Source organism: Podarcis gaigeae (assembly GCF_964106915.1).
Source record: "Podarcis gaigeae genome assembly, chromosome: 7".
In the NCBI taxonomy this organism is placed as follows: domain Eukaryota; kingdom Metazoa; phylum Chordata; class Lepidosauria; order Squamata; family Lacertidae; genus Podarcis; species Podarcis gaigeae.
Window position 1 is genome coordinate 84,661,061 of NC_139683.1, and position 25,601 is coordinate 84,686,661.

At 43.9% G+C, this 25,601-nt stretch overlaps 1 protein-coding gene across 3 annotated transcripts; it reads left to right on the forward strand.

The window, feature by feature from the left end:
• On the forward strand, window positions 1-23,749 carry DNAJC15 (DnaJ heat shock protein family (Hsp40) member C15). Of its 3 annotated transcripts, XR_014566674.1 has the most exons (7): window positions 1-212; window positions 12,869-12,920; window positions 13,544-13,617; window positions 15,800-15,876; window positions 18,326-20,696; window positions 21,158-22,104; window positions 22,742-23,749. XR_014566674.1 is itself a non-coding variant. In XM_083748498.1 (6 exons), exons 1-6 carry the CDS (start codon window positions 111-113, stop codon window positions 23,567-23,569), a joined length of 447 nt encoding a protein of 148 aa, XP_083604624.1. In that variant the 5' UTR covers window positions 26-110; the 3' UTR covers window positions 23,570-23,749. The 3 variants fall into 3 exon arrangements, 1 of the variants encoding a protein (XP_083604624.1); XR_014566675.1 differs by lacking the exon at window positions 22,742-23,749 and having other exon boundaries at window positions 22-212; window positions 21,158-22,110; XM_083748498.1 differs by lacking the exon at window positions 21,158-22,104 and having other exon boundaries at window positions 26-212; window positions 18,326-18,396; window positions 23,499-23,749.
• Window positions 23,750-25,601: the final 1,852 nt, after the last annotated feature.

Below are 25,601 nucleotides of genomic sequence, written 5' to 3' on the forward strand. Positions count from 1 at the left end.
AGCTTCCCCTGTCCATGGGAGGGCAAAAGCGAAGAGAGGCGTGCCGAGTTTGTCCCTCGCGGTGCCCCGTAGCCGCCTTCGCTTTCTCCATTTCGCTTTGCCTGGCCGCGATGGGGAGCGCGAAGGGCGGCTCGGAGGGAGAGCGCCTTCGCTACGCCGAGTACAAAGGCGGTGGCGGCAGCGGCGGCGGGCCCGGCATGAACGAGGGGCTGGTGAGTGGCCAGGGTCGGATAGGGTGTGGGGGGGTGACTCAGCGGCGTGCGCACGCACCCTGCGGCCTAGCGGGAGTTAGGCGCCCACTCGAGCATCCGGCTGTCGCCATGGCGACGTCCCTCCGCCGCGCCTGCGCAGTAGGGAGGCCTCGTCCTGGCCTTCCTTTCTCTGTCACTCCTCGTCATTCTGGGGCGGCGCAGGACCCGCCGTCGCCCTTGCAGACCCCGCTGGTGCTCGAGGGGTGGGAAGCGGCGGCCTCCAGCTCCTCCAGCGTCTTTGACTCAGGCGGCCGGTCGGCCGTTAAACTGAAGCCCTTTCGAAAAGGGAACCCCCTTCCCCAGCTCCCCAAAGTCTCATGGGACGAAGCCCACCTCCTCAGAAGGGCGAGAGACAGAGGAGAGCAGGGCCTCTGCGGAGACCCCCCCTCCCCTGCGCTTCAGAGAAATGCCCTAGGGAGTTGTTTTGGCACAGAGATGCTACCCATCAGTTTCTGTGCATATTTCAATGTTTGTGCAGTTTAATGCTTCCTTCCATGTTAAATACGACTTGCTGGAGTGTCCGTGATTCTTGTATGTGATTCTTGTGCCTTTGTCCTCAGTGTCTGATCCTCAAAAGTATGTTGTTGTTTAGTCGCGTCCGACTCTTCGTGACCCCGTGGACCAGAGAACGCCAGGCACTCCTGTCTTCCACTGCCTCCCGCAGTTTGGTCAAACTCATGCTGGTAGCTTCGAGAACACTGTCCCACCATCTCGTCCTCTGTTGTCCCCTTCTCCTTGTGCCCTCCATCTTTCCCAACATCAGGGTCTTTTCCAGGGAGTCTTCTCTTCTCATGAGGTGGCCAAAGTATTGGAGCCTCAGCTTCAGGATCTGTCCTTCCAGTGAGCACTCAGGGCTGATTTTCTTAAGAATGGATAGGTTTGTTCTTCTTGCAGTCCATGGGACTCTCAAGGGTCTCCTCCAGCACCATAATTCAAAAGCATCAATTCTTCGGCGATCAGCCTTCTTTATGGTCCAGCTCTCAGTTCCATACATCACTACCTCAAAAGTATACTGCGTCTGAATTTATAAAGCATTTTGTTAACAGCTGCCTTTCATTGTGACTTGTGCTGCATCATGTATGTTCCAGAAATCTAGAAAGCAACACAAGCTTGAAAACTCAAGGAGTTTCAGGAAACAACTGTAGTGGCAAATGCAAGGCTACATGTGAACAGCACCTCTTGACTTGCAGCCAAGATAATCTCCCTTCTGCCTTTAGCAGCACTTAGATCAGGGGTCAGCAACCTTTTTCTGCCATGGTCCGGTCCACTGTCCCTCAGACCATGTGGTAGGCCAGACTATATTTTGAAAAAATATATATGAATGAATTCCTGTGCCCCACAAATAACCCAGAGATGCATTTTAAATAAAAGTACAGTGGTACCTCAGGTTACATATGCTTCAGATTATATACGCTTCAGGTTACAGACTCTGCTAACCCAGAAATATTACCTTGGGTTAAGAACTTTGCTTCAGTATAAGAACAGAAATTGGGTTCCGGCGGCGCAGCAGGAGGCCCCATTAGCTAAAGTGGTGCTTCAGGTTAAGAACAGTTTCAGGTTAAGAACGGACCTCCAGAACGAATTAAGTACTTAACCTGAGGTACCACTGTACACATTCTACTCCACTGTCCCCAATTCCAAGGGGAACGCAAACCCTGGGTTTGTGCCTGGAACTCCTGGAGTCTTGCCCTGCTTGGAGGTTGGGATGGTGTGTGTCCATTATGCCTGCAGTGTGAGGGAGGCTGGCACCTGCCCTTGCGGAAGCTCAGAGGGGCTGAGAGCAGACCCTGAGCCCTGCTGGGATGTGGTAGTGGACAAGTCATTCATGGAGAAGCCTACCTGGAAGATGGCTGAGATGAGCTGCAGAGAGAGTGAATCGGAAAGCAAGCAAAATGTTAGTTGATTTGCACCCTGCAGCTTAAAAAAGGTACAGGAGGCCAGCAAACAAGCAGCAAGGCGCGGAGGACACAGTCATGGTGCTTTTGGTATTGCAGGAAGACAGTCTGAGCAGCACAAACAACCACTGCACAGGGAGTGCCATAGCAACTTCCCACACAGTTGTCTCCATTGCTCTATGTTCTCCCCCAACAGGGAAAGGAGTCTGAGGGGAGGACACTAGGAGAGCCCTTCTCTCACATGCGCTCTCATAGTCACTTGTGCTCACATACCTATCAAGCACCAACATTCGGGGCTTGTCTCTTGCAGCTGCTGACCATTGCTTATTCCAGGGGTCAGCAACCTTTTTAAGCCGTGGGCCAGTCCACCGTCCCTCAGACCATGTGGGGGGCTGGACTGTATTTTTTTTTGGGGGGGGGAATGAACGAATTCCTATGCCCCACAAATAACCCAGAGATGCATTTGAAATAAAAGCACATATTCTACTCATGTAAAAACACGCTGATTCCCAGACCGTCCGCGGGCCGGATTGAGAAGGCGACTGGGCCGCATCCGGTCCCTGGGCCTTAGGTTGCCTATCCCTGCCCTACGCCCAAACTGGTGCTAGGGGGGAATTTTTTTGGGGGGGGGTGTTCTTTCCAACTTCGCCACCCTATTCTGACCAATGAGCGTTGTGACCATCTGGGCACTTTCTCCATTTTGGGTTTCTGGTGTTGGCAGTTCCTTATGCAAATTTCCACGACTTCATGAAAACATAAAAGAGTATTTCTATAGGGGGCTTACACCTGTCAACCCATCGTGCCACGGGGCACACTGATTTGTGCAGATAGGCGAGAAGAAAAGTGGAAATGTTATTTCGCTTTGTTAACTAGAGATATATAGCACCGATTCTTAACAGGATTGGCTTGGGAGGCTTTGGTATTCGCTCCAGTGGCCAGATAGATGTAAGTTTTGTTATATGTTTATATCCTGCTCTCCCCCCCCCCCCCCCGATAGGAACTGTGACTTACAGATAAAATAGAAACAGCTAAAAACGGGGGGGGGGGGAGCAATCATTAGAAAGCAGTTAAACAAAAATATAAGTAGAACAACATATCTATATGATCTATTCAAACATAGTCAATTACAATAAATACACCACAGCACCAACCCTCTGGTTTCTCATACAAATATTTTTCCTTTTACACCATTCAGTTACTAAGCTTGCTTTCACCTGCCCAACCCATTTCTGAAGCCAGTTCTTCTATTCTGCAGTCCAGTTTTGCACTTCTGTTTTCTTCCTCCTACACATTTAACATAGTTAAATATATTAAAGCAACTGGTTTTGTTCTTATTTGAGAAACAAGCTCCCACCCAGAGTTACAACTTTTTAATGACAGGATTTCTGTACCTGTGACAGCTTGATGACAGGCAGAGGTCAAATTTCTGGAACCTCCCCATTTCAGACATATGGTGATAAAATAAGCATCACCAGTTGAATTTCTACCTGATCTACATATGCTGCAGCCGCAGGTGCTCGCCAGGAAAAAGATGGCATTCCTATACAAAGAAAGATACCTAGAACATGTTACATATCTTTCTGTCACAGCTGATAAGCTGATGGAAAAGCATAAATACAAAATGGGCATTTTGAGGGATAGACATTATATAAATTTATATTAAGTTTGTATACCACCCTTTCTCACAAATTAATACTATGACATTTTAAAGACTTAAGCAGCCCACTTCGTCAGACTGCTGTATGCATCTGATGAAGGCAACTGTAACCTACAAATGTTTGTTTCGCTTAGGCTACAGTGTTCTAGGTCTGACATCTCCTTGTTGTTTTATTGTGATGAATTCCTAATACTGGAGCCCCATTCGTTGTATTTACACAAGAAAACATTACTTAGTGGACATGGCAGCCATCAAGGGAGGGAGAGAGGGAGGGTAGTGCTTACATTAATCTTTTTATGTTTTAAGAGATTCTCAGATTCTGGATATTAAAAGGAAGGTCTGCAAAATGAATTAACATTTACATAGTTAGTTTTCCACTGCTGTCTTGCAAATCGAAAGCATGCTGCTGGAGAGACTGCTCAAAAATAATGAATCACAATCCCATTTGTCTGAGAGTAAGCCTTTTTGAATTCGGTAACATCTATTTCTATTTAGAAATGATTAGAATTGTGCTGTTAGGCCCATTCTTCCAATAATTTTGATTAAAAGGCAAATTTAACTGTGACTGCAGTACTTGCTGAAGCTGCGACATCTTGGGTTAAGAGTACATATAGATATACATACTGGTATTTATAAATACTTATTGTTGGCCACTATTGCTGTGGCTGAGCCCCATTTATTTATGTGGTATCCAGTTAACAATTGATATTTAAAATATGATATTAAAAATGTGTCACTGATGTGAATTATGCATTAATTCACATTTCAAAAAAAATTACTGTAATTGGTAAAATGTGTGACTGAATTGTAAAATATATTAAAACGTTGACAATATACAAAATTCATTTTTTGCTTTGTAATCTTGAAGAAGAAAAAATGGTGACTAGGCATTCCATTGTTGCACCTGTAACCTAGCTTTAAGGGGCCATTTGGCAATTCGCTTACATATCTGAGTTTCTAACTGCTCCAATGAGACTGCATGATTTATGTAGGAATATATCAAAATGAAACGTCATGGTAGGCTTGGGGATTGTAGGCAAATAAAAATGTGTATTATGTAAACATTTTAATTGCAGGGTTGGGATGCATGTCATTCTTTCATTGCAGAGAGCAATAGAGCAGGTCAGAAACCTAAGTGACATTTACTTTAGCTGCTTGCTGCCATATTGAGCCACTCAACCACCAGTCCCTTCCTGATCAACTTCTGTTATCTGTTTTAGTTTTGTACTAATATACAATGAACCTCTTGATCACTTAACACAAAGTACCTGTTTTCTTCTGGCATAGATTGGAGGTCAGGGGCAGCAAACATAGCCTTTTCCCATTAGCAAAATGAACAATCTAATTACCTTGTGTCTCTTATTGTAAGAATTAATGTTTGTAAACTGCTTCAAGAGGTTTAGATTAAAGATGCCATACAAGTGGAAAGAATTAGTCTTGAAAATGATGAGTTAGGTTTTTGTAACAGGCAAAACATGACAAGAATTCCAACAGCGAACTGTAATCACTTGAAGTGGTGCATCTGCCGGGGTGTTAAAGAATATTAATGTGATTTCTTAGGGAATGAAAGCAAGCGCTGAATCAGTACAGCATAGTCACTCTATGCAGGGCCATAAAGTCTAGCCACGTTAACAGGTGAAATGAAGTTTGTTAGAATTTCCTGTTTTAAAGATCTGTATACTGGAAAGTGTTACTGTACTACCGTTTCACAACAAGTTTATAGAGAAAAGTTACAATTTACTTCAATGAAATTACGGTGGTGCCCCGCAAGACGAACGCCTCGCAAGACGGAAAACCCGCTAGACGAAAGGGTTTTCCGTTTTTGAGGCGCTTCGCAAAACAAATTTCCCTATGGGCTTGCTTTGCAAGACGAAAATGTCTTGCGAGTTCCTGCAGGTTTTTTCCCCTTCCCCCCCCCTTTTCCTAAACCGCTAAGCCGCTTATCAGCTGATCCGCTGATAAGCCGCTTAACAGCTGATCGCTAAAAGCCGCTAAACCGCTAACAGCACTAATCCGCTAAGCTGTCAATGGGCTTGCTTCGCAAGACGAAAAAACCGCTATACGAAGAGCCTCACGGAATGAATTAATTTCGTCTTGTGAGGCACCACTGTAAGTGCAGCACCTTTAAAGCTCTTTGGCTTTTTAGCTTAGAACAGCACTGAGTACCTTTATTGATAGTTTCACATGTTATTTATTTACATGTGACTAGGAAAAAGAAGTCTTAACAATTTTATTTTCTGTGAAATCAATATTATTAGTGCATCAGAGAGAGAATTGTAGAGTTGGAAGGGATCCTGAGGATCATCTAGGATCATCTAGTCCAGTCCCCTGCCATGCAAGACTGTGCAGCTGTAAATGTTCAGCAACTGTTATGTGTGGATGATACAAAAACCTTAAATCTCTTTATGCAGAAGCAAAGCGATGTGGAAATTAGACATATGGCAAGAAAATAATTGAATAGTGCTATAGGATTTGGGCTGGGTCTTGCTGTCACTGAACACTTTAAAAATTGTTTTAAATGTAACCTTGCATTTCTCATTGAATCCACGTTTATAGCAAGATTTCTCACACTGCAGTTTGTGGAAACACCACTGGGGATACATAAATGGTTTTATAGTTCTTACTGGCAGTAGACCTTTAAGTTCTGGGGATTCCTGACTTTGCAAGATTTTACCTTTGATGGTGGGTCAACTGCATATAAGAGCAATTTAAAAAAAAACAATTGATACAGTTTAAAATAACAGCACATATGTAAAATCGCTTCAAATCCAGTGCAGATGGCAACTAGGGAAAAGATCTTCATTTAGAAGGCTTGTTGAAAGAGGAATGTCTTTAGCAGGTGGCAAAAGGTGGTTGCAGCTGCACTAAAGGTCTCGTTCCAACATTGGGTGCAATTGGGTGCAGTGGTGCTCCTAATGGGGTGGAATGTGAATGGTGGAATGTGGAATGTGGTGATGGTCTTACCCCTACATAGTCAACCCATCTTGTAGATATTAGCATGGTCATGGGCCATGTAGGGCTTTGTACACCAATAACAGCACATTGAAACTAGTCTGGTAGAGAATGGACAGCCAAAGCAATTCTGTCAGTAGCACCATAATACGATGGTGATACAGTGGTACCTCGGGTTACATACGCTTCAGGTTACAGACTCCGCTAACCCAGAAATATTACCTCGGGTTAAGAACTTTGCTTCAGGGTGAGAACAGAAATCGTGCGGTGGTGGCAGCAGGGGCCCCATTAGCTAAAGTGGTGCTTCAGGTTAAGAACAGTTTCAGGTTAAGAACAGACCTCCAGAACGAATTACATTCTTAACCCGAGGTACCACTGTATACTGCCCCAGTGAGCAGTCAAGCTGCTGAATTTTGCAGTAGCCTCAAGGGCAGCCCGATATAGAGCACACTGCATTGCGGTAATATAGTGTTCTTGATAGAGTTGTGCTCTCCTTGAAATAACAGGACTGGGAGGCTTTGTTATTTGAGACCCAGATGGATTTGGTGCTGAAGGGCCTATTTCTTGCTGCATCAGGCTTGCCAGCTATAGCCCTTCCTGGACTAGTGTAACGTGGCTGCAGTTATTCATGGCTTAATAACCTCCCAGCTAGGTGACTCTAACACAGTCTATGTGGACCTATCCCTCTCAACCTTTTTATTCGACTGTCAGTCAGAAAAAAAAAAATACAAATACATTTGTCAATACACAGTTAAAACATCCAGAAAGCTTTTAGAGCTTAGCCAACACTAAAAAGGGCTAAACAGATAGCCCGATATCAATACAGTCAATTATGGTCTTGCGACGCTTAAAGGCTAAAAAAAGAAATTTGGCCACCAAAAAAGGTATAGCTCTAGTAACATTATTCAGCAAGTATAAAACCTGGTTTTCTCCGGGTAGGAAGCTAAGTTGACATAGGAGTGGGTCTATAAAATTTTGTCTAAGCTCTGCATAAGAAGGGCAAGTCAAGAGAATGTGTTCGGTGGACTCAACCACACCGATAGCACAATGACAGGTTCTCTGGGCGTATGGTACTCCCTTGTACCTTCCCCACAATATCGCAGAGTCAAGGACATTTAATCTAGCCGCTGTAAGAAGTCTGCGGTATTCCACATAGTGGATTTCTGCAAGGTAGGGGGCTGGTATGGTCCGATAAATCTGGTCCCCTAGGAACATCCCTGGTTTTACCTGGGCTATGTCCTCTTGTCTGGCAATGTCACTCAGTCTCCGGGAGATCACATCTCTAGCTTGATTGTACGTCATAGACTCAAAGTAAAGGTGAGACAATCCGCAGGATTGAACCTCGTTAATGACCTCCCTTTCCCACGATGATTGGAAATCATCCTGGAATAGGGTCTGGAAGCTGCAGCTGGTGCAGAATGCAGCCATAAGTGCTTTGAACAGTACAACAAATGGGACTCTGCAGGAGCTGCACTGGCTGCTAGGCCAATTCAGGGTGTTGATCTTAAACGTATAAAGCCCTGAACGACTTCATCACCACTGGTGTTGGTGTTGCAACTATTACTTTTGCTGGTGTGTTGAGAAACAAAGTACAGTCATACCTTGGTTGACGAACGGCTTAGTTGCCAAACATTTTAGCTCCCAAATGATCGAAAACCGGAAGTGAGTGTTCTGGTTTTTGAACAATTTTCGGAAGCTGAATGTCCGATGCAGCTTCCGTGGCTTCCAATTGGGACTTCCTGCAGCCAATCGGAAACCGCACCTTGATTTTTGAATGGTTCCAGGAGTTGAATGGACTCCCGGAACGCATTCTGTTCGTCAACCAAGGTACGACTGTACATGAATGCCTCTCCCCGTATCTGCCAATCCAAGCCTTGCTATCTTCAGGGGAAGCCATATCCTACCTATGGGTATAACTGATATTATGGTGATTCAGGATACAGTCTTCTTAAAAAAAAATAAAAAATTATTAAAGTTTTAAATGTTACAAAAAGAAAAAGACATAATTCCAAATTGAACAAAAACATAACAACACATCACAGTAAAAAAAGAGAAAAGGATAGAAAATAAATAAATAAATAAATAAATAAATAAATAAATAAACAAAAAACAAAAAATAGAAACAATTTTAAAAAAAACACAACGAACCTTCCCATAACTTGTCTTTCATTAACTTGTTTCCTTGACCTCTTCGCACCTCCCTTTTTTTGTATTCTAGTTCAATTAGCTATTTCAGCAAATCCTTTCCATCTTTCCCAATTTGTATCCTATAATTTATCTTAATATAATGTAACTTTACCTTTCCTCCTTTCATCCATTAACAATCTATTTTTACTTAATCCTTTATAATATTTCCGCTAGAGCCACTTAACTTCATTCCAGCCTCCTTCTAACATTCCTTAATTTTACAATATTTCTGTAAATAAACTTTAAATTTCTTCCAATCTTCTTCCACCGAATCTTCTCCCTGGTCTCGGATTCTGCCAGTCATTTCCGCCAGTTCCATGAAGTCCATCACCTTCATCTGCCATTCTTCCCGGGTGGGTAGATCTTGTGTCTTCCAGTACTTTGCAATAAGTATTCTTGCTGCTGTTGTAGCATACATAAATAAAGTTCTATCCTTCTTTGACACCAATTGGCCGACCATGCCCAGGAGAAAGGCCTCTGGTTTCTTCAGAAAAGTATATTTAAATACCTTTTTCATTTCATTGTAGATCATTTCCCAGAAAGTCTTAATCCTTGGGCACGTCCACCAAAGGTGAAAGAATGTGCCTTCAGTCTCTTTACATTTCCAACATTGATTATCGGGCAAATGGTAAATTTTTGCAAGCTTGACTGGTGTCATGTATCACCTGTAAATCATTTTCATTATATTCTCTCCTAAGGCATTACATGCCGTAAATTTCATACCTGTGCAGGATACAGTCTTCTTTATGGTGGCACCTCATATGTAGATGTTCCACCATTTTGGAGGTACAATTTTATCCCTCATCAATGATTTCTCAGTGGCAGCTTAAAACACATATTATCAACCCAGGCATTGGGTATGTGTGCAACCCTAAGCCTGCTTATTTTTTAATGGTTGGATGCAGTGTTTTTAATCCTGTTAAATCTAATGTTTATATTTTGTGATATGCAGGTTGAAGAATGGTCTGAAAGTAAAATAAAACGTGTATAATCTTGGTAATAAACAGTCATGGTTCCATGTTTCCCAAAGTATGGAAATTGCTGGAAAGTGTTAGAAACTCAGGTGTATAAGCTAATTGCCAAATGGTGCCTTAAACCTAGGTTGCAGTTGCCACAGTGTAATGTCCAAGTGCTTTTTTTTAAACTGTGAAATTTATCATTCGTTTCTAGGTTTCTATACTGCTTTATATTTTAAAGAAAAAAATATCACAGCGGTTTACAACACATTAAAACATCAACTAGAGCAATCTGGAATAAAACAAATTCAAACTTCAAGGGAAATATTTCAGATCTTTCACAAAGTTACATTTTGCTTTCCCCATATTTATTAACTGCTCAGTTTATATAGCTGCTCCATAGCAGAAGGACTACAGGGAGCCAGGAGGTGTAGCCGTGAGAGTGTCGGACGAGGAGATCAGGGTTCAAACCCCCACTCTGTCATGAAGCTCACTGGGTGACCTTAGAGCATAGCTGTCAACTTACCTTAGAGCATAGCTGTCAACTTTTCCCTTCTCTTGCGAGGAATCCTATTCGGAATATGGGAATTTCCCTTTAAAAAAGGGGAAAGTTGACAGCTATGCCTTAGAGTCAGTAGCAACCTCTTAGCCTACCTTTCAGAGTCGTTGTAAGGATTAAGTGGGGGGGGGGGCGACCATGTACAGTGGTACCTCGGGTTAAGTACTTAATTCGTTCCAGAGGTCGGATTAACCTGAATTATAATTATAATAATTTATTATTATTATTATTATTATTATTATTATTATTATTATTATTATTTAATTATATATTTATTTTACATTATTATTATTTAATTTAATAATTTCATTTAATTGTTTTAATTTAATTTAAAATAATTTAATTTAATAATATATTATTAAATATAATAATTATATATTATTATATAAAAATATGTTTATAATAACGAATTAACCTGCAACAGTTCTTAACCTGAAGCACCACTTTAGCTAATGGGGCCTCCTGCTGCCGCCGCGCCACCAGAGCCCGATTTCTGTTCTTATCCTGAAGCAAAGTTCTTAACCTGAAGCACTATTTCTGGGTTAGTGGAGTCTGTAACCTGAAGCGTATGTAACCTGAAGCGTATGTAACCAGAGGTACCACTGTATTCCTTGGAGAAAAAGGTGAGATATAAATGCAATAAATAAGCTCTGCTGCTGACCTACTTAAGAAAGCTGGAGAGGCCAGCCAGAGAGAGATGTCTGTCGCCAACCTGGCAACCAGAGATCTCCATGTAGTCCCAGTTGGAACCTTGTCAGTCGCAAAAAGCGTCTGGCGCCTGGGAAATTTCTAACAGTGGCTGGAAGCGAGAGGTGTGGTTCAGTCTGCTGAAAATCCAGTTACCGTATTTTTCGCCCTATAGGACGCACTTTTTCCCCTTCAAAAATGAAGGGGAAATGTGTGTGCGTCCTATGGGGCGAATGCAGGCTTTCGCTGGAGAGCAAGAGGCGTCGGTGCGAACCGACCCCTCTCCCTCTCCAGGCTTCAGGAAGCTATCCGCAAGCCTTGCGAGCCCAGCGGGAGTTCCAGCGGGCTTGCAAGGCTTGCGGGCGGCAGCCTGCAGCCCGAAGCACGGGGCGCCCTCCGGAGCATGCCCTGAGGTTCGCGCAGGTGTCCGTAAGCCTTGCGCACCCGGGGGAAGTTCCCGCGGGCTCGCAAGGCTTGTGGGCAGCAGCCTGCAGCTCAAAGCACGGGGTGCCCTCCGGAGGATGCCCTGAGGTTTGCGCAGGTGTCCGTAAGCCTTGCGCGCCCGGGGGAAGTTCCCGCGGGCTAGCAAGGCTTGCGGGCAGCGGCCTGCAGCTCAAAGCACGGGGTGCCCTCCGGAGCATGCCCTGAGGTTCGCGCAGGTGTCCGTAAGCCTTGCGCACCCGGGGGAAGTTCCCGCGGGCTAGCAAGGCTTGCGGGCAGCGGCCTGCAGCTCAAAGCACGGGGTGCCCTCCGGAGCATGCCCTGAGGTTCGCGCAGGTGTCCGTAAGCCTTGCGCACCCGGGGGAAGTTCCCGCGGGCTCGCAAGGCTTGTGGGCAGCAGCCTGCAGCTCAAAGCACGGGGTGCCCTCCGGAGGATGCCCTGAGGTTTGCGCAGGTGTCCGTAAGCCTTGCGCGCCCGGGGGAAGTTCCCGCGGGCTAGCAAGGCTTGCGGGCAGCGGCCTGCAGCTCAAAGCACGGGGTGCCCTCCAGAGGACGCCCCGTGCTTCGTACAGGTGTCCGCAAGCCTTGCATGCCCGGGGGGAGTTCCCCCCGGGTGCGCAAGGCTTGCGGGCAACAGCCTGTACTGGGGGCTGGGGACGGGGGAAGCTCCAGCTTCCCCAGCTCCCAGCGACGCAAGCAAGCTCCGGGAGCGATGGCAAGGTTGCGCAACCTCGCCTTCGCTCCTGGACCCATTCTGGGGGCTGGGGAAGCTCAGGCTTCCCCACCCCCCACCCCCAGCGACGCAAGCAAGCTCCGGGAGCGATGGCGAGGTTGCGCAACCTCGCCTTCGCTCCTGGACCCCCAGCCCCGAGGCTAAAAACGAAGCCAGGACAGCGAGCGGGATCCTTCGGGGCTCGGCGGGGAAATAATTTTTTTTTTCTTTATTCCCCCCCCCAAAAAAGTGCGTCCTATGGGTCGGTGCGTCCTATAGGGCGAAAAATACGGTACATCAGGCTTGAGATTGTGCTGCAGGGAAGATTTTGTGGGGAAAGGAAAGGAAGTTGAGCTATGGGCAGGGCTGTATGTACTGTGCCTTAGAAATCATATTAAGTATAACATATTAAAATACTAAATATTGACACCTAGAAATCTGGTGTCAATATTTAAAATTACATGGACTCCTTTTGTATTTTCCTCCACTGTTTGTTATATGTATTGCCAGCTTGACTAGTTACAACTTAATACATTCCTATATAATTGTATTATGTTATTATTTTAAACAGGCTCGATCTATGATAAGTATTGGCCTTGGTGTTGCAGCCATTGCTTTTGCTGGTAAGTTTGGTGGGAAGAGGGGTGTGTGTGTGTGTGTGTGTGTGTGTGTGTGTGTGTTTAGAAACAAATGTGCCACCCATTACTGCATTTCTTAAGACAAACTGAATAGTAATGGAATGTGTTTTAATGAGAAAAGAACTTGAACTTCTTTTTATATTGTAATATTTTATATTTTCTATATTTATAATGGACCTGCTGAGCCCTGAATTGCTTACTTTAGCTACCAGTGACTCCAGTATCCTAAGCAGGGGGCTTCCAGACCAAGGAAATAAATTTGAGTAGAAAGATTTCCCCTGAAATTGACAAGGCAGGTTTATAAAAGACTTGCTTATTAACATAAGAATTTTGCTATTCCTGATGATTCTCTTAAAAGAGAGCTTTCCTGGTGATGTTATAAATGGGAGGTGTGCCTGCCAACTCATCATGGTGCAATGCTGGGCTTGCCTCCAAAAGCAGCCACTCAGGGAACGTTTTGAATCAGGAAAGGGCAACAATTTGGACCTTCAGACAAATGAGATGAAAAATTGGGTTCTTCTCTGTTTTCTTGCAGAAATTACTGTTGCTGCATGCTTGCTTAGCAGATGAACAGATGTTAAATTGCCTTTTGTTTCAATATTTTATAGGTCGTTATGCATTCCAGCTCTGGAAACCACTAGAACAAGTAATCACAGAAACAGCAAGGAAAATTTCAGCCGCTGTAAGTTTAGAGCTCAGGTCTCTCTGGTGAGATTAGAAGCTTGAGAGAGACAGAGATAACATTGCGGGATAAGTATACCTAACCCTGACCCAACTAGGTGATGACTACAATAACAGAACAGGGACTCATTCACTTCCTGTCCCACCAAGGCTGTAAGTCTGGGTTGGCCAGGGAGTCAAGGGACTCTCAGGTACATGGTTACCACATTTCCTTTACATCTCCTCCAGTCCTGGATGGAAGTGAAACCTGGGGGTGCAAGGCAAGCAGCCAGCCTACAGTGGTGCCCCGCAAGACGAATGCCTCGCAAGACGGAAAACCCGCTAGACGAAAGGGTTTTCCGTTTTGGAGGCGCTTCGCAAAACGAATTTCCCTATGGGCTTGCTTCGCAAGACGAAAATGTCTTGCGAGTTCCTGCGGGTTTTTCCCCCCCTCCCCCCTTTTTCTAAGCCGCTAAGCCGCTTATCAGCTGATCCGCTAAGCCAATAAGCCACTAAAAGCCGCTAATAGCGCTAATCCGCTAAGCCGTCAATGGGCTTGCTTCGCAAGACGAAAAAAAACCGCTAGACAAAGAGACTTGCGGAACGGATTAATTTCGTCTTGCGAGGCACCACTGTACTTGTCCTTCACTAGAATCCAAAGTAGTTAGCTTTCTTCTGTCAAATCCCACTTATACCTCATGTAGCATTGAGCCAAAGGGTCTAGGGCAGATGAGCATGACAGTATCTCCTTGAGTCTTGCAGGCAATAGCCAATTTTAAGAAGCTTGTTTAGAAAAGGCAAGAGGACAGGCGTAAAAAGCAGAATTAAGTTTTAAGAAAAACGAACATTTTAGTTCAACTATCCATTTCATGTCTTCCATATTAACTTTCCCCCTTTCTTTTGGTTCTGTGCACACATGTTTTCCCTAGGTCTTGCCAATCATATCTTTTTTAAAATTGTGCATTCAAATAATGGATTGAGATAGTAAACCATTACTATGCGTAATTCCTACGCATTTCTACAGAGCGAATAAGTGCATCTTTCCAATTTCTAGTTTTAGTGAGTTTAGTTGTATAAATCAGGTTCCAGATCAACTAGTTCGCTTGGAGGAAATCTTTTGATCCCTCAATGCAAATGAAATTAGATTCAAAGGGACTTTGATCAATATTAAAGCTACAGCTTTAAATAGAAGTTCAATATATTCAGAATCACACAAAACGTAGGAAAGAGCACCCTACTAATACTTTAGGACTTAGGAGTTAAGAATCATTTTTGAAAACTACAAAGAGGCCTTATGACTTACTTTTTTCTCTCAGCTATTGTGTCTAATATGACTACTTTACATTAGATGCAATATGATTTTATCTCCTCCAGCAACAGTAAAAGTCTTGTTCCATTGATCATATTTCAAAACCAAATCTGATCTTTTTAAAGCAGAGGTTGGATGGCCATCTGTCAGAGATGCTTTAGTTGAGATTCCTGCATTGCAGGGGTTGGACTAGATGACTCTGGGGGTCCCTTCTAACTATGATTCCATACCACTTGCCACATCAGTCTGGAGGCAGAGTATGTATAAAATATACTATTCACATTAAAATCAATATACACAGGGCAGAGGTGAAACATAAACAGTCTGTTGGAATTAAACACTCGTAAAGTCCTGGGAACATAGATATATTCTTAGTAGGCATCAAAACTTCATCAGTGTTGGCACCTGCCTGAGCTCAGAAGGGAGGTGATTTATTAAGAAGGGTGCCATCACAGAAAAGCATCTTCCTCTGATTGTAACACTTGAATAGGACAAGAGAGGTGAAGATGCTCCCATACATCACCTGCTCCCAAACTGTTAGGGCAGGCATAGGCAACCTCAGCCCTCCAGATGTTTTGGGACTACAATTCCCATCATCCCTGACCACTGGTCCTGTTAGCTAGGGATCATGGGAGTTGTAGTCCCAATACATCTGGAGGGCCAAGGTTGCCTATGCCTCTGTTAGGGCTTTACAGGTGAGGACCAAAACCTTAAACTTGGCCCAGTCGGTTATTGGTAGGCAGTGCAGCTCGTTTGAGAGCAATGCCGTGCGACTGCAGCATGACAAAACGTTGAGATGCCTAGCTGCCACTTTTTGCCCTAGCTACAAAATTGAATCAAGGTCATTATACCTCACACACAGATCAAATTACTTCATCTTGTCTCTCCCATACAGAATCTTTCTTCCTATTATAAAGGCGGATTCGAACAAAAAATGAACCATCGAGAAGCTAGTCTTATTTTAGGCACAAGGTAAGTGTTTTGCATTGAAACAGAATCTATTCTGTGCCAAAGCCTGAAAGAAAAGTGGTGTGAAATGTGGGGTAGGCCCATCTTATCCAGTAGTATTATTAAGGATAAAAAGCACTCAAAGAAGTGGCCTGCAAAAATTACCCAGTTTGCTGTGCTGAAAGAACTCTTGGTATTTATTTACATTTATATACTTGTATACTTCTGCCAATAAATTCAGAATAGCTTACAAAATAAAAAAGTGGCTTATACCAAATTGAACAGTACAAAAAGGATGAAGATGAAGGGGGAAATTAGCAAATTTGGGTACTAATTCTCCCGTATTAAAAAGAGTTTTAAGTGGCACATTCAGTTATACTTCTGCAGTTTTGCACATGTTTAATTCTACATGATTCAGAACATGGATGACTTAAAATCTATGCTTTGTGCACATGAGCCAGTCAGAAGAAGTCCTGCGTAGACTGAGTGTGTAGCCTCTGTATGGATCAACCAGTCATTTGGGGCCATTTCCTCCCCCCGGCAGCGCATGTGACCCATTCCCTCCCCCTCCCACCCCTCAATATTTTACCTGATAGGCCAGCCCTGCCAAGCAGCCTCCCAACTTCCTCCCGCAAGCCCATGATCATTCACTCTGTTCAGTTCATTAAACTACATGGCCCAATGCCTACAAGTGGAACTACATTATAACAAGCACTCAGTCTCCCACACACGAGGCATGTAGACCTGGATTTGTGGGCGTCAGCCCTACTCCCAGCCAGGCTAAAGGTAAAGGATTTCCCCTGAAATTCACAAGGCAGGTTGTGACCGACTCTGGGGTTGTGGCACTCATCTCGCTTTATTGGCCGAGGGAGCCGGTGTACAGCTTCCAGGTTATGTGGCCAGCATGACTAAGCGCTTCTGGCGAACCAGAGCAGCGCATGGAAACGCTGTTTACCTTCCCGCCAGAGTGGTATCTATTTATCTACTTGCACTTTGACGTGCTTTCGAACTGCTAGGTTGGCAGGAGCAGGGACCGAGCAACAGGAGCTCACCCCGTCATGGGGATTCGAACCACCGACCTTCTGATCGGCAAGTCCTAGGCTCTGTGGTTTAGCCCACAGCGCCACCCGCGTCCCCAGCCAGGCCAGGTAAAGGTAAAGGGGCCCCTGACCATTAGGTCCAGTCGTGACTGACTCTGGGGTTGCGGAGCTCCTCTCGCTTTCTTGGCCGAGGGAGCCGGCGTTCAGCTTCTGGGTCATGTGGCCAGCATGACCAAGCTGCTTCTGGCGAACCAGAGCAGCACACGGAAATACCATTTACCTTACCGCCAGAGCGGTACCTATTTATCTACTTGCACTTTGACGTGCTTCCGAACTGCTAGGTTGGCAGGAGCAGGGACCGAGCAATGGGAGCTCACCCCGTCATGGGGATTCGAACCACCGACCTTCGGATCGGCAAGTCCTAGGCTCTGTGGTTTAACCCACAGCGCCACCCGCGTCCCCAGCCAGGCACTCTTCCGCAAACATGAGCTCTGACAAACAGACTGGAGTAAACTTTGTGATGGCCTCACTGAAGAGGACACACCAGTTGTCCCCCACAAACAGCAGCTATCCAAACCACAGACAAAGGGGATGAGGCCCTTCCATAGATCTCTGGGCTGGATGTTTCCAACAGGGCTGCTGCAACACAGCAGTGCCCAGGCTGGTGGACCTGTTGGGAAGAAGATGTACTCTTACAGCCTGATTTGATAGTCCACTCTCTCCACTGAATGGTAAGAGTTGGAAGGCATCCCGAGGGTCGACTGGTCCAACCCTCTGCAATGCAGGAATCTCAACACGCGGTCCCCCATCCAATCTGAAACCCTGCTTAGCTTTGCAAATGTGCTAGCAGTTTTATTGCTGCACCACTAGGAGGGGATTTCTCCAACTCATGCTCCTGCAAGACACTTTCTGTCAGCGCCGTGTGTTTTGACTGTTGGCACTGCTTGCAGGTGTCTCGTACCACTGATCAGCACAGGTGAATACTCATGTGTAAATGTGTGTAGACCACTCTCAAAAGATCCCCAAAACGCAAAGCTATGGATTACTTTGAAACTTCATTCTTCAAGGATGTAATACTGTCGCTTCCCCACCAGATGGCAAATACCTCTAGATGTTGAAACAAAATTTTTAAAAAATCCTTCCAGTTTGTTCTTGGTATGAGCTTTTGTGTGCATGCACACTTCTTCAGATACTTTGATATCTCAAGAAGTGTGCATGCACACGAAAGCTTATACCAAGAACAAACTTAGTTGGTCTCTAAGGTGCTACTGGAAGGATTTTTATTTTTATTTTTGTTTCGACTACAGCGGATCAACACGGCTACCTACCTGTAACTACCTCTAGATGTTGTTTATCAGAAGAAAACAATTTTGCTAATTTAGAGCCCGCAAGAATCTTTATTTATGGTAAACACTCTAAATTTATCTTTACAGTCCATCCGCTTGGAAGGCCAAGATTAGAAATGCTCACAGACGAATCATGCTTTTGAATCACCCTGATAAAGGTAAGCTTTGCGTTTCATAAATATTAGTTGATAGGTAACGTGCTGCCAGACCTTCTCTCTTCACATGTGTATGAAGCAAAACACCAATCACTAACTTCACAAATTCACTGCAGTGCATTGCAAAACATATCTTGGAAGTGTTGCCTGCAGTATGAGACAGATTTGCATCCGGTCTCTGTGATCCAAAGGAAGGAATGTATAGCTGCCTTTGGGGTCATTTACTTGATCACAAACTAAGTAGCTGTCAAACACAGCGTGAAAAACCACTGTGTGAAGTAGCTCACTTTTGAAGAAGGGGAAACATTAACCATGAAGCTGCAAAAATCCATGTCTATATGAACAGAGTATGTGCAGCCATAAATAGACAAACACATTTTTGAGCAGAATGTCATACAAATGTATGTACTAGATTTTAGCGCTCTTAAAAACTATAAAACCAGGCACAGATGTTTTAACTAGCCAGGTTTTTAATGTATGTATCTCCCCAAAAAGCTCTTATTATAACTTTAACTACACTACAGCTGGTTGGGAAGGAAAGCCCATATGTTCGTTGCTGTTTGTACTTTGAAACAACAGATGGTATAGAGTTGCACAGTATTTAAAAAGCCAAAAGGGGGGAAGTGAAGACTTTTATATCTCGTTGACAGATTTATAGTTTATTCCTTCTCATTTCAGGAGTATAAAATTAATTCTGACCTCATTAAGGTGAAAGGTGTGGAGCACACCAGTTCTTATTTCTTCCTGCCCCTCTTTTTACTAGTAATTTATTCATTAAATAAATCAATAAAATTGGATTTGCTCTGTAGATTCAGGAACGAGACAGTGATGGAAGAAAATGCATTTGGAGGCAAACAAAGAAGTGTAATTCTGTGGTCAAAACACTGCTGCTTAACACCTTGGAGAGTCACAGGCAAAGGGAAGAGGTTTGCAGTTCAGCTGCAGTGAAGGGGGAGTTGCTATAGCACAAAACTCTAATGGCTCCCCACTTACACATGTGCAGAATGCTTTTGAGACAGCACTGGGCACAGTCCTTCCTTCCATTTCATCCAGCCCATCCATCATTCAAGACATAAAAGGGCTGAACATATATCAGATGTCTTGGCCCAGCATGAAGTTTTAGTTGTCCAAGCGACCTTCATGGGATTATTCCATTCCAGTTTCCCACAGGAGGCCAAGCTCATTCTGATAATTTTTAGGGGGTGGGCATTGACTAAGACACTTCTGCTGGCATCAGTCAACTTCCTAAACATCAATCATTGTCAGCAGCAGAAGCCGTGGCAGCTCCAAGAGCAGCCGTGGGAATGTTGCAGGTACAATGTCTTGCACAATGCCAATTTCCTTAATGGAGGTTTACTTTGAAAAAGCAATCGCAACAGGTGAAATAACATTACATTCAAATATTAGAAGAGTTGAAAATACACAGCTGACAAATGTAGATCATATCATGTTTTCATATCTGTGGCCTAGTTTGTATTTTTGCTCTGTCTCCATGCCTATTATCCTCTGACGGAGGCCGTATTATAGCCAGTTGTAATATGTGCCTGCATGGGACGTTTTGAGAGGCTGTGGTAATAATTTCTATGCTGTGTAAGCTATATGCTGCTCTTTAGTGATTCCAAGGCCAGCACAGATAAGGAACATCATCTGCTTGGGATTCTCCCAGTTACTGCACTTTCAGCAATGAGATTTGAGGCCAGCCAATTTACAGCATTGCCCTGGCGGAGTAATATTGTGTATTCAGGCATTATATACCTGAATAAACGTTGGGGCAAGTTTCTGGCGTACATATTTACACGCTCCTAGACACAGATAAAAATATATTGATTAGTGACTACGGTAAAATCTTCTGATGGGAGAACATAATACAGTATCAAAGAATCACAAGTGTTGTTGCTGTTACATCCGTATTCCACGATATGTCTGTTATCTACCAGGTATTTCTGTTCCTGTTTGTTGAGATCCTTATCAGGAGCATGTACAATGCAGCACTCCCTGCCCCTCTTCAGAGTTTGGGGCTTCAGGGTTCTCCTTTTACACACAGGATACCCCACTGCCACCTCACCAGAGCATAGTTTCCTTCCTCGTCTTTCACTTGTTTTTCTCTTCTTTCCCTTAGCCCACCTGTATAGCAACATCCACCCAATTTTCTAGCCTCCTCTCCCTCCCCACATTAACCAAAGGTGACTTAAATGCCTAACTTTGAGAAGCTGTATCCTGTCGACATGTACTAATTATTTGTGGGGGTTTTCTGTTCCTCTTAAATTGTGTAAAGCCACTATGAACTTCACTTCAGTATGCATGTGTAATGTTTCCAAGGGGTTGCTCGAGAGTAAGCAGGCAAATATCTCCCTGCCTGGCTGTAAAGCCTTGCTTTTGCTGCCAAAATAAACCTTATCTGTCTGGAGCCCCACTCTCCCGTGGCTGGCTCAATCGCTGGCAGAATCCGTGAGTGGGCGGTTCTTAAACTTTCCCCAGCAAAGCAGCTTCTTGACGCCCAGTCTGCACCTCCCCTCTCTGCGCGGATGCTTTCTGCGTAAGGAGGGCGTGGGTAGCAGAGGACCCCTCTCCTCCCCGCTTTTCCCAGGCAAGGAGTCCTGGGACCGCCTCACCACTTCCGACTCCTGCAGCTCCTCTCCACTGGATGCGTGTTTACTCTCCTCCGTTGACGAAGAGGAGCTGCTCCCCATGATCCCTGGGGGCTCTCTATAATCCATTGGGCTTTTCCTCTCTCCCTCCTGAACCGATGGCAGTTCTCTGACAGCATGTTAGGATTTTGTTGTGTGCATGCTCAGATTCCTGCTGTGAAAGTTCTGCAGAGTGTCTTGTATCTTTCCCACTTGTCTTCTTGCTTCTCTGATGTTAACGTAATGTTATACAAGATGTGGGGTTATACAAGATGTGGGGTGTGCCCATGTAAGGTTTCATGTTTCCCGCGGCATCATGCTTCAGATGGCGTTCATTCTATGCAGGGGCCTATATGCGTGCAGCATTGCATAACTTTGCTCCTCCCTTCCCTCCAGACCCTAAATGCAGAGGGGTCAGCACATGGATTAAAAACTATAAAAAGAAGGGAACCAAGTGCAGGGTTCTCATAGCATAGTAATCTGTAGATGGAATTTCCATTGTATGTGATTCCTCCGACCAGATGCTTAGAAAAGGTTGTTTGTAACGTTCTGCAGTGGAAAGCACATTGTCCCAGAAAAACATCTAGGTGTTTGTTGCTGCACGGTGAGCTCCTGACAACAGACCTTTGGTTGTTATTTTCAGTGGCAGGAGGCAGATGGTTGGCACTCGAGGAGAGTGAAAAAAACAAACATCGAGGCTGCTGAACTGTAATCAGATTGTTAGATGGACTGGAAAGCAGTGGCATCGTTGAGGACAGGGAAGAAGAAGGCAGTATTCTGTGCCTAACAGCATTAATGTGATGCATTTGGCTGGTATGCCTGTGCCTTAACTGAAAAATGGGGCATGTTTGCAGTGCACACCTAATGATTCTACGTTAAAATATTCCTGCTGGAGTTTCCTTCAAAGCATGCTGTCAAAAATAAATTAAACATGGTGCGGTACCTTAATCTGCCTGTGGTCTGAGCTCAGGATTTGATGCTGTTACTGCACAACGATATATCTGTCCTTGTGGAATTGATCTTGGGAAAGCAATCCTAACTTTCTTATGATGGAGAGCAGTGTTTCCTTGCCTCTAGGTTAGGAGTGGGGAATTTCTTTTATATATATATATATATATATATATATATATATATATATATATATTTGCTTTCGTAGATTTTCACGGGTATATATATATATTCCAATGCAAAGCAAAGTTATATATTCCATACATCTTGATTACATCTTATTTCTCTTTTTTGACTTCCCTCAATTTGTCTGCCAATCCTTCATGTTTTAATTTTTTACACATTTCTTCAATATTTACTATAAACTTCCTCCCATTTTTAATACTAATACTAATTATAACATTCTCCCATCACAATGCTTCATTAAAACTTACAAACGTAATCTGATTATCACTTAATTTTTGCAAATATTCAATAATTTTTTTCCAATCTTCTGTAAATCTTTGATCTTGTCAATTTCGGATCCTTCCTGTCATTCTGTCCAGTTCTGCATAGTCCATCATTTTTGTTCTCCATTCTTCTATCGTAGGTAGCTCCTCCTGTTTCCATTTCTGGGCCATCAGTATTCTTGCTGCTGTCACTGCATATAAAAATAACTTCTTTTCTTTCTTATTTATCTCATTACCTGTAATGCCTAATAAAAATGCTTCTGGTTTCTTAACAAATGTATATTTCAACATTTTCTTCAATTCATTATAAATCATTTCCCAAAGGAGTGGGGAATTTCAGGGCCTGGTGAAGAGCCTCATCCATGGCATGTGGCCCCTGAAAGGCTGCCCATGAGAGAATATGGCCCTCGGGTCCTAAATGTTCCTCAGCCCTGACATAGACTTCAAAGCCCAGCACTGGACTGGAATGACTTTGAAGAAATCAGTGCTTCACTTCATTCATTCATTGAAAAGATGTCAATATTGCTCTTCAGCAGAAGTTCCGAGTCAGCTAAGATGAAACACAAGCAGCTTATTAAGAAGCCTGGGAAAACACAACATCTTGTCTGGTGCTGAAAGTGTCTTTGCACCAGGTAGGCCTCACTGGAAAGGGTGTCACAAATGGTGTGCCACCACTGAGAAGGCTCTGAATTGCAACACTCCAAATTTTTGCTTGTGGATATTCCAGAGAACCCACTGCCTAACAAAACAAGACATTAGCCAGTCAATAGATTTAGGAAAGTCAGTTGTTTTGTGTCTTAACCTGAAATGCTATACTATACCTGGGAGTAAGTTGAACCCTAGTGGACTCTAATGGAATTACTTCCAAGTAGACATGGATAGAATTGCACCATCAGAAAAAGCAGTTTGATTGCCCTTAGGATTGTGGTTCATTGTGATACTTGTGTCAATTTCTTATTAGAAAGTTAATGAAACTTGGTGAGATGACATGTGAAATTTACTTTCCATAACTGAGGAGTATGCTTATTGTTAAATCCAGCATTATGTAGTCTTCACTTTATTCTCTCTTCTCTTTATTTAGGTGGCTCTCCTTACTTGGCAATGAAAATCAATGAAGCGAAAGATTTGTTGGAATCAAGCAGTAAACATTAGGGCTCCAGGATTCTGTTTCGTTAGAAAGCATCGTAGATCATGCATCCTCCTCCTGTAAAGCAGCTTTCTGTTTTCTGTTGGGTGCTAATGTTGGACCTGATCTTCAGCTACAGTGTATTCAGAAAGTGGAATTTGTAATTTCAAGCACTTAATAATAAAATTCACTTTCAGTATTAGAAACCTCACATGTGCCGTTCTTGTGGGAAGTATATTTGCATGGGTAATTAACCTCCCCCCCCCCCCCCCCGGCCCTTGCATCTGCCTCTAGGAGCCAAAACAGTGAGAGACATCAGCAATGGCAGCCCTCCCCTGTGAGATCATGCAATACAATATAAGCTTCTTATTCAAGCCAAAGTCCTTAGTAAACCTGCAGCAACCTTACCAATAAAACAACATCCAACATTGATGAGCCAGTATCCATGATGTAAGAGAGGTTACCAGAGAAACTGAGAAAGCCAAATCTAGCTTGAATTCAAATAGAACTTCTGAATCACCACAACAATTTATAGTGATGTTATCTAACTCTTTTTTCCTGGTTTTGTTTTTGCAGCCAGTGCCTAGAGTGCCACTTTGTGTGTCAAGAAGCTATTGTTATCACTCAGAAGAAACCGACGGTTTCTGCTGGGATGTGCCCGCCTGCCGGAGTGAACAAAGGCTTCAGAAAGCGATATAGATACTGCTTTCTGAAACCTGTGTTCACTCCAGCAGACTAACAGATAATGTGTGATGTCTTCCAACTGAGGTTGACCACAAATGCAAAGTCTGTCTGCATACAGGACCTTGTAGCAGCCATCCAAGACTGCAATGGGCAGCTTTTGGAAAGGCAGCTCGCTAAAGTCATTTCTTAGGGAAGCTGGTGAGTTTGATCAGCTAACTAGCTCTGAAATGCTCTATTCTCAAGATTGGATACCAAGGGGGGGGGGATTGGTGTTTCTAATGGGTTGCAGGTTCCTTCTGTTCAAGGTCAAAGCAGAGCGCAGTTCTGGAAAATGATAATAGTCTAAAACATCTTGATAAGCTGCTTCCCAGAGTTGGTTATTGCATCCATATAGCACAGAGCAGGAAAACACTCAATAGGCATAGTAGTATTTTAAAATATATATACTTCAACTGAGCAAAGCTCTTGCTTTAATTGTTGGCCACCCAGATTCTGTTCAAAAAAGAGCTGCTGATATTGTTGATGGCAGAAAATATAGCCTTAAAAAACCCCAACAAATTCTGCAGTTTCCTAAACTTCCCAAACTCTGTGTTCATGATGGCAGGGGCAGGGAGGGGGCCCAGATCTGCAAGGGGCATTTTGCCTACAGCAGCAAAACATCCTGGGCTGCCCCTGCCCACACCTTGTTGGCTTTCTACCACCATAATTGTTTTAGGGATTAGGATTTTGTTGGGCAGTGGCCTCCTCACCCCGCTGCTGAACTTGCACATCTGCTAACTGACCTTAACACTTTGCCAGCCAGGGGTCCCTCTAGCTCCTAGAGGGATACTTAACAGGGTCAAGGAAGCTTATCTGCCTCCTGGCATATGTGCCTTCAGGATGCTTTGCTCACGCTTTTTCCAGTTTTTTTATATTTTCTGTATGGTTCCCAGATGCATAATGCACATACATATTTTGGATGGTCATATTTTGGATGCCAGGAGAGAGGGCTCCTTTATTTTGCAGTAGCAGCTTGTGAAGAATAGTTGAGAGCTCTTTCCCCTTGTTTTTTCAGCTAGGAAGCTTACAGTACTTATTTTTCTGATAACATGGCAGAAAACACAGGGGAGGCTCTGACATGGGTTTAGCAGAGCCAAGTGCAACACAGTGGAGTAAAGGTTTTCAGACTTGCAGCATTCAAGGCACCCTTTCCACACCAACTTATTTGCAAGTTACAAAGACTTCCTGAGTATCCTAAGGAAAATGTTGTTCATATAAAACACCACCCTTTGTGATCTGTGTGTTGTCTCTCATCCAGCCCCACAACCACTGTGGCTTTGTGGGAAGATGGAGAGAAATGGGCAAACTGTGTTGCAGGAAACTTTATTACCAATT

Excerpts from the sequence above, each read along its gene's own strand:
- DNAJC15 (XM_083748498.1), top strand. The coding sequence starts at position 111 with ATGGGGAGCGCGAAGGGCGGCTCGGAGGGAGAGCGCCTTCGCTACGCC. Across the intron at positions 213-12,868 it reads CCGGCATGAACGAGGGGCTG|GCTCGATCTATGATAAGTAT; the intron begins GTGAGTGGCCAG and ends TATTTTAAACAG. Across the intron at positions 13,618-15,799 it reads CAAGGAAAATTTCAGCCGCT|AATCTTTCTTCCTATTATAA; the intron begins GTAAGTTTAGAG and ends TCTCCCATACAG.